The sequence below is a fragment of the Denticeps clupeoides genome, unplaced genomic scaffold (genome assembly GCF_900700375.1).
Source record: "Denticeps clupeoides unplaced genomic scaffold, fDenClu1.1, whole genome shotgun sequence".
Classification (NCBI taxonomy): Eukaryota; Metazoa; Chordata; class Actinopteri; order Clupeiformes; family Denticipitidae; genus Denticeps; species Denticeps clupeoides.
The window spans coordinates 132,903-145,404 of NW_021630036.1; the positions used below are offsets into that span (position 1 = coordinate 132,903).

The window sequence follows — 12,502 nt, forward strand, 5'->3', positions numbered from 1 at the left end:
TGACAGCTTCTCTCTCTCCAACACATACGCACATCCTCACTCTCAGAAACAAACAGGACATGAAATCAGCGAAAGTCCCCCCGCTTGTCGTCTAATGAAGCCGACCGGTACCAGAACATGGAGGAGCGCAGCTGTAGGCTGTGTTGGATCGACCATCTGTGCAACCTCTCTCTCTCTCTCTCTCTCTCTCTCTCTCTCTCCCTCCATCACCGGGTGTCTGCGGCGCCCCCCGCTGTTTCATGCAGGACATCCACATCCCTGCTCTCAGTCTACGTTGGTGTGTGTTTACATTCTTCATGCCAGCTGTACACAACAGAGTCCCCTCCCCGGGGACAGGAAGTGACCTAGAGGAGCTCCAGGTTTGTCAGTTTGTGTTCTTGCTGACGTGATTTTGAATATTTATTACTGATGCCACAGTTTTTAAAATTCTGTAGAGTGTGTTTATTCCGTATTGGTGATTATTTCTGAAACTGGAACCATGAGAATCGGACTGGGATTTTGTACAACATTTAGCGCGTGGAGACGCCTACAGGCCGTGTGGTTTTTATTTGACCTGATTTGATTTTCATTACCCTAAAACAGACTTGAAATGTTCTGCCAAATGATAATAAATAAGTTATGTTATGGACGTATGCCGAACAGTAATTTTGTGTGTGTGTGTGTGTGTGTGTGTGTGTGTGTGAGAGAGAGGTCTGTAGGGAAAGTGGGGCGCGCCAAGTCCAGTTAGTGTTTCATTACTGACTTCCCTGACAGAGCCCTGAAACCACGAGTGACATTATAGCAGGCCGAGAGTCACCGTGTTAATGTTGGCCAGCAACGCGAGATGAGTGTGTGTGTGTGTGTGTGTGTGTGTGTGTGTGTGTGTGTTCATGTGTATGCACGTGAATCGTTTGCATTGATCAGTGATTTCATTACAGACTGAAGCTCTATGGAAAACGAGCCGAGCTAATTATCTCCCATCATGCCTCAGAGGCACAGTTCCGATCTGTACAATAGTTTCCACCGTCGTTTCAAATGATGCCGAACGCCGTACTCCTTGTTCATTATTGATAATTAATTTGTCTTGTCACCAAAAGACCCAAATGTGCAGAGTTCAGTCAGTTTACCTTCAACAACAATGTAAATTCACTTAGATAATAAAACAATTAGAAAAATAATACTATTAATCTAAAACATTAGAAATGATTAAAATACATTGAAGTGGCTGGTTCTGGAGGCTGGTAGTAGCCTAGTGGAGAACTCACTCATCTAAACACCAGAAGAGCACAAAGTCCCACGTTCAAACCCCACATACTACCATCGTGTCCCTGAGCAGGACACTTAACCCTGAGTGTCTCCGGGACGACTGTCCCTGTCACTACTGATAGTAAGACGCTCTGGATAAGGACGTCTGGTGCCGTACATGTAAATGGTTCAGAAGTGTAATGCACTTGTAAGTGTTACTACACACAGTAAAATATTGTAGAGTTTTCTTGGGTCCCTGCAGTGTGTATTTGTGTGTGTGAGTGTGTTTAGTGCACTGACCTGATGGCCAGCAGTTCTGTTTTATCACCCTCATCAGGTAGATCGGTAGGGTCTTCTACAATGAACACACCGAAGCATCGTAATCAGTACGGATCACCAGCCATGTCTTTCTATGCACGTTTAAGTGGCGTCCTCACCGCCGCTGATTTTGGCGTAGGCGCGGTGGGCGAGCGCGCCGCTCTGTGACAGCTGCTCTCGGAAGCTCTGGCCCATGTAGTAGTCGACGTCGGTGGCCCGCAGCAGCTCCTCGAAGGCCTTGGTGGTGTCGGCCAGCTGCCGGGACAGGAGGCGACACACACAGGCGCCCTCGCGCACGCGTCCCCGCAACACACACAGCTCCCGAGCCTGCGCCTGGATCAGCGAGTCGAAGCGCCTGCGCAGGGAAACACAACCTCTCCGTACAACCACTACTCTGTTCACACAAATGCAACACACACAATTACAACAGTCAACACCCTCAACATGCTCCCACTTTTTATAGCCTTTCTAAATCTACATTTATCATATTGCTATTATAAATGTGTAACTACCTCTGTAATTTTCTCCTCCTTCCTAGTAAATGTGATCTTTGTGAGAATATTTATTCTTCCCTAATACATACCAGAACTCTCTCTCTCTCTCTCTCTCTCTCATACACACACATTCAGACCCCGACTCATTCAGAGAGAAGGTCCTGTGTGAATATTGGTGTCTATGAACAAAAATGTATATTAAATGTATATGAATGTAAATACTTAGAATTATATGTGCTATATTACTTAATTACACATTGACACAAGTTACACATGCTACACTTTGTTCTTTTATACATGTACAGCTCTTACATTTATCTTAGCATGGATGCCTGCAATTTCCTATGCATGCTTAAATAAATGTTATTTCAATATTAGAATGAAAAGAGAATCATTCTTTAAATGTCCATAATAATGAAAATTAAAACATTTTTAACAGCACTTTCTTACCCTGGTATATTGGTAGCTTTGCCACCATCACTGTGACCTTTGCCCTTTGCCCTCAGCTGTTCCTCCAGGGACTCTACGCGACACACCAGCTCACGCAGCTCCCTTTCTGTCCCTGACTTCGCCGGCGAGGCCCAGTGCGCATCTGATGAAGATTGCCACCCCTCGTCCTCCTCGTGGTCACGGGGACGAGTCTGCAGCTGCATCACAACATCGCTTTTCCCACAATGCTGAGCGGCGGCGCCGCTGGAGCTTCCCCAGAGAGACAAGGCAGCGCTGTCACGTAGCGAGAGAGACGTACACATCTCCAGATCATCAAACTCTGCACACACAGAGAGAGACGGACCATGATGAAATATCACTCATTTATGCAGATAATAAAACTGATTACATGTGTTAGTGTCACCTGGGCTGCTGGTCTCCTCTCGTTCCACCTCGTTCTCACTACGCCCGCTGGTCTCGTAGCCCAAATCCTGCAGATCCACCTGAACATGTTTGCTGTGCTGCAGCGGCGCTGAGCTCCCAGCTGCATGGGCGAGACGGAGCCGTGCCGAGATCAGGTTTCGGGTCTGTTCGTATCGATTCTCCTTTCAGCAGCAAGTAGATGAACTCACCCAGATCTCTGCTGGGCTGGAGTGCTTCTGGCTGCACCGCTCTCTCACAAAGTTCTCCGTTCTGTTCCAGCATCAAACACAGAAAATTTACAATATTCACAATACCGTCCTGACACTCATATGTTCATTTTTTAAATGATCCCCTACCTGGGACCTGGAGGGCTTCTCTTTTCTCTGCTGTGCTTGGGTGAGCAGATCTCTGAGCTCTTGGTTCTCAGCGTGCAAGGAGGACAGCGCCCTCCTGAGGAGAGAAAGAGTTGTAACGGAACAAAATGTGCATCTGAGGAAGACTTTACCATGCATTTGGGTGTACGGTGAGGTACTTCATCTCAGAGAGCGAGGAGTAGCCGCTCCTCTGCAGCAGAGCCCTGAGCTCCATCAGCTCTTTCTCCACCTCCCGCTTCTGCTCCACCAGAAACTTGACCTCCTCCACAGCAGAATTCTGGGGAGTCTGAGGTGCCACACAGCCCTGGAGAAACGTGTGAGAGTGTTTTCCTCGTATTCTACATGCATGGTAGCAATATTACCTGATAAAATGCACACGTACCTGCGTGGCCCCCAGGACCTTCACTGTCATCTTCGAGTTCTCTTCTTCCTCGACGAAGTCACTGCTGTAGTCTTCAGCGTTATCTACCTCTGCAACAAAATATGGCAAAATATGTAAACCCTGACACTCACGTACACAAATAAACCTTTTAAAATCTGACCACTCCCTATAAATCACACCCACTGCTGCAGTGACATCAGCGTTCATAGTTGTAAATATTGTAACAGTAACGGTGAGTGATAAGATATCCGGGTGGGTATAGTAGGAGATGTGTGTCGGGCGTGTTCCCCATGGAGACGTCTGAGCTGTGGACACGCGTCACGTCTCTTATTTTATTACTGGGACATGTATGATTGGGGTTTTACCGGGAAGGAGGACAGAATGTTCTTGCTTTGGCTGATGGGGCAGTGTGGACTGTGATGGTTTGGGACAGTGGGACATGCTTGCTGGCATCAATACCTTCATAGAGAACTACTGTATGTGTGAGGATGCTTGAGACAGATTTCTGATGTTACCTTCTGATCTGATGTGCACATTGTGTGTATGATTCTTTTATTTTGAGTGAAAGTGACACATATGGAACTCAATGAACATGTCTGAAGAAAATTTTCATTTAATATAAATAAATAAGCAGATGCAACACACACTGTTGTACACAAGCGTTCTTGGTCCAAACAAAAGCAGCTGCTGGATCACCATGTAGACAGTGTAAGAAGTGAATCACTCTCCATGCAAGGCACTCAGGTTTTACACCCCAAACAACCGCTTTCGTCCGATGAATATCGAGGAATTTCATATGCATGCCGGTTTCTGGGCTGGGACATAAAATCTTGTTGCCATGGTTTTAGGATGCACAGAATTGAAGGAGGCAGGGACTTATATTAAACAAATATATATATAGTGTGAATAAAGTAGCATTTTAATTGGACTAAACCTAGTCGAATGATAAATATATAAATATGGTTATCACATTGCTAAGCAATAACAACATTTAAAATATAAAGCAACAAAAAAGATTTTTGTTTCATATTGGAAGTGCAAAGTTAGATGGATTAATCTAGCAAGTTAGCATGACCTTCCACCCTTCACAGCAGGTCAGAAAGGTTAGACCACACCCACTCCATCTGGAGGCCATATCACACAATCTGCTCATGCCCACCTCCAAACTCAGCCCGTGATTGGCTGGCCGCATCTGATTCCACGGCAGTTAGACATGTAGGACCCTATAGAAAAGAACAAGAACAATGTGAAAAACATGTGAGTGCTCTATAATAATAAGAATGAGGCCACACCATAAGGTTTTTCTCTAAAACGGGTTTTTTGGTTTAGAAAAAACCTGCGTCCACATGGAGATGCACAGGGTGTCCTGAATGCTGTTTTAACCCCCCCACACCTGGTCTCCTTGAGGGTCCTTTCATTGGAAATTTGTGGCGTAGAGAGGATTTTAGATAATAACCATTCCGGGTACCCTGAAATGTCTGGCCCGCGTGGACGCAGGGCCAGAAATGTCCCCATTTTAGATAATAACCATTCCGGGTTCCCTGAAACGGCACCTCCGCGTGGACGCAGGGCCAGAAATGTCCCCATTTTAGATAATAACCATTCCGGGTCCCCTGAAACGGCACCTCCGCATGGACGCAGGGCCAGAAATGTCTCTGTTTTAGATAATAACCATTCCGGGTCCCCTGAAACGCCACCTCCGCGTGGACGCAGGGCCAGAAATGTCCCCATTTTAGATAATAACCATTCCGGGTTCCCTGAAACGGCACCTCCGCGTGGACGCAGGGCCAGAAATGTCCCCATTTTAGATAATAACCATTCCGGGTTCCCTGAAACGGCACCTCCGCGTGGACGCAGGGCCAGAAATGTCCCCATTTTAGATAATAACCATTCCGGGTCCCCTGAAACGGCACCTCCGCATGGACGCAGGGCCAGAAATGTCCCCGTTTTAGATAATAACCATTCCGGGTCCCCTGAAATGGCGCCTCCACATGGACGCAGGGCCAGAAATGTCCCTGTTTTAGATAATAACCATTCCGGGTCCCCTGAAACGGCACCTCCGCGTGGACGCAGGGCCAGAAATGTCCCCGTTTTAGATAACAACCATTCCGGGTCCCCTGAAACGCCGCCACCATGTGGACGCAGGGCCAGAAATGTCCCTGTTTTAGATAATAACCATTCCGGGTCCCCTGAAACGGCGCCTCCGCGTGGACGCAGGGCCAGAAATGTCTCTGTTTTAGATAATAACCATTCCGGGTCCCCTGAAACGGCGCCTCCGCGTGGACGCAGGGCCAGAAATGTCCCCATTTTAGATAATAACCATTCCGGGTCCCCTGAAACGGCGCCTCCGCGTGGACGCAGGGCCAGAAATGTCTCTGTTTTAGATAATAACTGTTCCGGGTCCCCTGAAATGGCGCCTCCACATGGACGCAGGGCCAGAAATGTCCCCATTTTAGATAATAACCATTCCGGGTTCCCTGAAACGCCACCTCCGCGTGGACGCAGGGCCAGAAATGTCCCTGTTTTAGATAATAACCATTCCGGGTTCCCTGAAACGGCGCCTCCGCGTGGACGCAGGGCCAGAAATGTCCCCATTTTAGATAATAACCATTCCGAGTCCCCTGAAACGGCGCCTCCGCGTGGACGCAGGGCCAGAAATGTCCCCATTTTAGATAATAACCATTCCGGGTCCCCTGAAACGGCGCCTCCACGTGGACGCAGGGCCAGAAATGTCTCTGTTTTAGATAATAACTGTTCCGGGTTCCCTGAAACGCCACCTCCGCGTGGACGCAGGGCCAGAAATGTCCCCATTTTAGATAATAACCATTCCGGGTCCCCTGAAACGCCACCTCCGCGTGGACGCAGGGCCAGAAATGTCCCCATTTTAGATAATAACCATTCCGGGTCCCCTGAAACGGCGCCTCCGCGTGGACGCAGGGCCAGAAATGTCCCTGTTTTAGATAATAACCATTCCGGGTCCCCTGAAATGGCGCCTCCACATGGACGCAGGCCCAGAAATGTCCCCATTTTAGATAATAACCATTCCGGGTCCCCTGAAACGCCACCTCCGCGTGGACGCAGGGCCAGAAATGTCCCTGTTTTAGATAATAACCATTCCGGGTCCCCTGAAATGGCGCCTCCACATGGACGCAGGGCCAGAAATGTCCCCGTTTTAGATAATAACCATTCCGGGTACCCTGAAATGTCTGGCCCGCGTGGACGCAGGGCCAGAAATGTCCCCATTTTAGATAATAACCATTCCGGGTCCCCTGAAACGGCGCCTCCGCGTGGATGCAGGGCCAGAAATGTCTCTGTTTTAGATAATAACCATTCCGGGTCCCCTGAAACGGCGCCTCCGCGTGGACGCAGGGCCAGAAATGTCCCCATTTTAGATAATAACCATTCCGGGTCCCCTGAAACGCCACCTCCGCGTGGACGCAGGGCCAGAAATGTCCCCATTTTAGATAATAACCATTCCGGGTCCCCTGAAACGGCGCCTCCGCGTGGACGCAGGGCCAGAAATGTCCCTGTTTTAGATAATAACCATTCCGGGTCCCCTGAAATGGCGCCTCCACATGGACGCAGGCCCAGAAATGTCCCCATTTTAGATAATAACCATTCCGGGTCCCCTGAAACGCCACCTCCGCGTGGACGCAGGGCCAGAAATGTCCCTGTTTTAGATAATAACCATTCCGGGTCCCCTGAAATGGCGCCTCCACATGGACGCAGGGCCAGAAATGTCCCCGTTTTAGATAATAACCATTCCGGGTCCCCTGAAATGGCGCCTCCACATGGACGCAGGGCCAGAAATGTCCCCATTTTAGATAATAACCATTCCGGGTTCCCTGAAACGCCACCTCCGCGTGGACGCAGGGCCAGAAATGTCCCCATTTTAGATAATAACCATTCCGGGTTCCCTGAAACGCCACCTCCGCGTGGACGCAGGGCCAGAAATGTCCCCATTTTAGATAATAACCATTCCGGGTCCCCTGAAACGGCGCCTCCGCGTGGACGAAAGGGCCAGAAATGTCCCCATTTTAGATAATAACCATTCCGGGTCCCCTGAAATGGCGCCTCCACATGGACGCAGGGCCAGAAATGTCCCCATTTTAGATAATAACCATTCCGGGTTCCCTGAAACGGCACCTCCGCGTGGACGCAGGGCCAGAAATGTCCCCATTTTAGATAATAACCATTCCGGGTCCCCTGAAACGGCACCTCCGCATGGACGCAGGGCCAGAAATGTCCCTGTTTTAGATAATAACCATTCCGGGTCCCCTGAAACGGCACCTCCGCGTGGACGCAGGGCCAGAAATGTCCCCATTTTAGATAATAACCATTCCGGGTCCCCTGAAACGGTGCCTTTGTCTGGATGCAGGGCCAGAAATGTCTCTGTTTTAGATAATAACCATTCCGGGTCCCCTGAAACGCCACCTCCGCGTGGACGCAGGGCCAGAAATGTCCCTGTTTTAGATAATAACCATTCCGGGTCCCCTGAAATGGCGCCTCCACATGGACGCAGGGCCAGAAATGTCCCCGTTTTAGATAATAACCATTCCGGGTCCCCTGAAATGGCGCCTCCACATGGACGCAGGGCCAGAAATGTCCCCATTTTAGATAATAACCATTCCGGGTTCCCTGAAACGCCACCTCCGCGTGGACGCAGGGCCAGAAATGTCCCCATTTTAGATAATAACCATTCCGGGTTCCCTGAAACGCCACCTCCGCGTGGACGCAGGGCCAGAAATGTCCCCATTTTAGATAATAACCATTCCGGGTCCCCTGAAACGGCGCCTCCGCGTGGATGAAAGGGCCAGAAATGTCCCCATTTTAGATAATAACCATTCCGGGTCCCCTGAAATGGCGCCTCCACATGGACGCAGGGCCAGAAATGTCCCCATTTTAGATAATAACCATTCCGGGTTCCCTGAAACGGCACCTCCGCGTGGACGCAGGGCCAGAAATGTCCCCATTTTAGATAATAACCATTCCGGGTCCCCTGAAACGGCACCTCCGCATGGACGCAGGGCCAGAAATGTCCCTGTTTTAGATAATAACCATTCCGGGTCCCCTGAAACGGCACCTCCGCGTGGATGCAGGGCCAGAAATGTCCCCATTTTAGATAATAACCATTCCGGGTCCCCTGAAACGGTGCCTTTGTCTGGATGCAGGGCCAGAAATGTCCCCATTTTAGATAATAACCATTCCGGGTCCCCTGAAATGGCGCCTCCACATGGACGCAGGGCCAGAAATGTCCCTGTTTTAGATAATAACCATTCCGGGTCCCCTGAAACGGCACCTCCGCATGGACGCAGGGCCAGAAATGTCCCCGTTTTAGATAATAACCATTCCGGGTCCCCTGAAACGCCGCCACCATGTGGACGCAGGGCCAGAAATGTCCCTGTTTTAGATAATAACCGTTCCGGGTCCCCTGAAACGCCGCCACCACGTGGACGCAGGGCCAGAAATGTCCCCGTTTCAGAGAAACACGTTTTTGTGTGGACAGGAATTTCAGTGACTTAAATGGACCTTCTCAGTCATCCCTTTGAAATGTGGGGTCAGGGCAGGCTGGAGCTGTAGTTGCTCGTCCTGCTGGGCCAGAGAAGCCCTGAGAGTGGACAGCTGCTGCTGAGCCAGTCTCTCCCGGCGCACGGCGAGCTGCAGCTCCTCCTGTAAGGCCTGCACGTCCACATCATCGTGTGGGTCCCCTGGACCTTCTGTAGCCTGCGCACATGCAAGCTGCCTGCGCATCTCCTGCAGCCGGGCTGTCTGTGCACCTATCATCTCACCGGCACGCCCTGCAGCATCCTGGGAAGTAGAAGTCAGACGTTTACAGCTGGTACCTTCTGCTGTGTTGCACAGACACTGGTCGTGTGACTGGTACCTGTATGTACTGGTCCCTGCTGCCGATGGCATTCAGCATGTCCTGCATCTGTGTCTGGTGCTGCTGCACTTGGCGACTGCGGTCAGACAGCAGGTCCTGGATCAGTTTCTCTTTCACACACAGGTGTGTCTTTAGCTCCTCCAGCAGAGAGGCTGATTCCACAGACTGACCACTGATCAGTGCTGATGTCAGATCCTGCAAAAGACACAAGCGCTACGTGTGAACCTGGATCACAGCACGTATATAAGTTGGGTGTGTGAGTGTGTGTGTGTACCTTGTTTTCTTTGGTGAACGTATGAAGGCAGCTCTGCAGCTGATTGATGAGCATGTCCCTCTCCAGCAGGGTGTGTTTGTGTCTGTCCTCACACTCACGATGCACACCCTGCACATTCCGCAGTGACACACACACCTGCTCCTGCTCCAGGTCTCTGGCCCGCAGCAGCGCCTGCAGACTCTACCAATGCAAAGGAGAATTTTACAACATTGTCTTCATGGCAAATAATAAGTAAGTAAGTAGGGCTGGGAGACATGATGAAAACATTCTGATAATGCCAGACTGGAACTTATCTTACACAACGTCAATTTGGCCAGAACCAACCATTTTCAAATATTTTTTTTTACATTTACATTTCCAGCATTTACCAGACGCCCTTTTCCAGAGCGACTTACAGTCAGTAGTTACAGGGACAGTCCCCCCCTGGAGACACTCAGGGTTAAGTGTCCTGCTCAGGGACACAATGGTAGGAAGTGGGGTTTGAACCTGGGTCTGGTTCATAGGCGAGTGTGTTACCCACTAGGCTACTAGCACCCATTATCACAATAAAATTAAACTCCATCTTGATGTGTGTGTATTTACATTATATTACTGCAAGATGAGTGCCACAGTGGTTTACTGTGTAAAGCTAGCGAAGATGTTTAAAATGGATGTAATGTAAAATTCTCCAAACAACTGAGGTCACCTCCTGTCCACAATGACGTCACGTAACTCGGATGTAACCTGCTGTCGTCCTCGGATCCGTTTTAAACATCTTCGCTAGTTTTACACAGTAAACCACTGCGGCATTCATCTTGCAGTAAAATAATGTAAATACGCACCAAGATGGAGTTTTATTTTATTGTGATCATCAATCGTACAGTCGCCCAGGTCTATTCGTCAGTTGTTTGATTGCATGGGTGTGTGGGGACGTGTACCATGATGGTCTCTTCGTTGTTGGCACACACACACTGCAGCTTCTCCAGGTCTCGTTCTTTCTCCCTGAGATGCAGCTGAAGTTTACGAAGCTCATCCAGTGCTTGCTGTTTGTAGGCGTGTATGTTATAGAAACAGAGAGGATTAATCACATTTCACTGCAATATTGTGTGTGTTTGTATGTGTGTGTGTGTGTGTGTGTGTGTGTGTACCTCCACAGCACAGTCTCTTTCCTGGATCCTCAGTTTGAGTTTAGACGGTACACACTCTTTGCCACCACTGTCCAACATTTGACTGTAGTCCTGTTGGACGACATACAGCCCACGTGTGAATGTGTGTACAGTCAACACCCTGTGTGTGTGTGTTCTGTGTGTATCTGACCTGCAGCAGCCTCTCCTTGTTCTGCAGAGTGTTCCTCAGCTGTCTGATGGTGTTCTCCCCGCCTCTCTCTCCCTCTTTCTCCTTCATCCCGTCTTCCAGCTGTACGAGACGAGTGCGAGCGTCCTCTACAGCACAGAGAAGATCCTGCACACGCATACACATCCTCACTAATGAATAGTTAGTTACGCCTTTATTGTCATTGCACTGAAGCAGGATGTTATATATAAAACGAAATTATGGGGCTACTTAACGGGGCAAACAGACAGATACAGACAGCAATGCAGACAATATAAAATGGCGTAGTTTACAGGTCAGTATTGAAGCATTTATGTGTGCATATTTATATATATCCTTGTAGATTATTGCACATTGCCCGAGATTGTGGCAAACTGCATTTAAAACCCCATCATACATACAATGCAAAAACATGGGTGGTAGTGGCCTAGTGGGTAACACACTCGCCTGTGAACCAGAAGATCCAGGTTCAAATCTCACTTACTACCATTGTGTCCCTGAGCAGGACACTTAACCTTAAGTTGCTCCAGGGGGGGACTGTCCCTGTAACTACTGATTGTAAGTCGCTCTGGATAAGGGCGTCTGGTAAATGCTGTAAATGTAAATGTAAACACACAGACACACACCTGGCTGTGTCTCTCGGCCTGTTCCCGCTGCTGCTCCGCCCTCTGCAGGTCACTATGGAGACGCTGGTTTGCCCGGGTGAGGTCGTCCTCGCGCCTATGGGCGTGGCTTAATGCCTGCTGGCAATGCTGCATTTCTAGCTGACTTGAGAACAGTGATGCTTCCAAAGCCAACACTCCACCCTACACACACACACACACACACACACACAACAGACAGATGACAAGCCATGGACAGCAGACAGGCAGGGGAGTGTGTGTGAGTGTGTGTACCTGCTGCTCCTGCTGGCCTTGAGACTTGAGAGACACCAACATCTCCTTCTGCTCCATAACGACTTGCTGGAGGTCTGAGACCTGAGGACACATAAGATTAGCACCTGATATGCATTATTATACGTCATTAGAGCATTTATGCCTGAGACCTGCGCGCGCGAGGTACTCAGCGTGTCCCTGAGCGTCTGGATGGCGCCGTCTTGGAGCTGCGCCGCCTCCCTCGCCGACCGCAGCTCGCACTGCATCTCTGCCATTCGCCGCTGCAGCTCCTGCGTTAGGAGCGTGAACACAGGAAGGGTTGGACACGGACTAGGACCGCATGAGTTGCGGGACGTGTGTGTGTCTGGCACCTTGTTGCTGGCCTCGCTCTCTCTGATCCTGGCCTGTAGGGGGCGCACCTGCTGCTGGCCCACCAGCCGGGTCTGCTGCTCTTCTATCAGAGCCTGGGAGGTGGAGAGAAAGTGAGGACACATTCAATTGGTGGTGGGTCTGA

The 12,502-nt window shown here is 49.7% G+C and overlaps 1 protein-coding gene across 9 annotated transcripts in view; it reads right to left on the reverse strand.

Moving 5' to 3' along the window:
* Positions 1-12,502, reverse strand: part of LOC114781121 (myomegalin-like) — a 45,328-nt gene that overhangs the window by 10,202 nt on the left and 22,624 nt on the right. For 8 of the 9 annotated variants that reach the window (XM_028967824.1, XM_028967823.1, XM_028967825.1 and 5 more), the window contains 19 exons: positions 12,360-12,452; positions 12,159-12,278; positions 12,010-12,090; positions 11,740-11,919; positions 11,099-11,242; positions 10,930-11,019; positions 10,720-10,824; positions 9,803-9,982; positions 9,529-9,723; positions 9,174-9,452; positions 4,804-4,867; positions 3,645-3,733; positions 3,421-3,566; positions 3,245-3,338; positions 3,098-3,158; positions 2,890-3,009; positions 2,487-2,805; positions 1,662-1,936; positions 1,525-1,579 (listed from right to left, as the gene is read on the reverse strand). In XM_028967824.1, coding sequence (XP_028823657.1) covers positions 1,525-1,579; positions 1,662-1,936; positions 2,487-2,805; positions 2,890-3,009; positions 3,098-3,158; positions 3,245-3,338; positions 3,421-3,566; positions 3,645-3,733; positions 4,804-4,867; positions 9,174-9,452; positions 9,529-9,723; positions 9,803-9,982; positions 10,720-10,824; positions 10,930-11,019; positions 11,099-11,242; positions 11,740-11,919; positions 12,010-12,090; positions 12,159-12,278; positions 12,360-12,452 — 2,690 coding nt within the window. The remainder of the gene's footprint in view (positions 1-1,524; positions 1,580-1,661; positions 1,937-2,486; positions 2,806-2,889; positions 3,010-3,097; positions 3,159-3,244; positions 3,339-3,420; positions 3,567-3,644; positions 3,734-4,803; positions 4,868-9,173; positions 9,453-9,528; positions 9,724-9,802; positions 9,983-10,719; positions 10,825-10,929; positions 11,020-11,098; positions 11,243-11,739; positions 11,920-12,009; positions 12,091-12,158; positions 12,279-12,359; positions 12,453-12,502) is intronic. The other variant, XM_028967818.1, reaches the window with a different exon arrangement.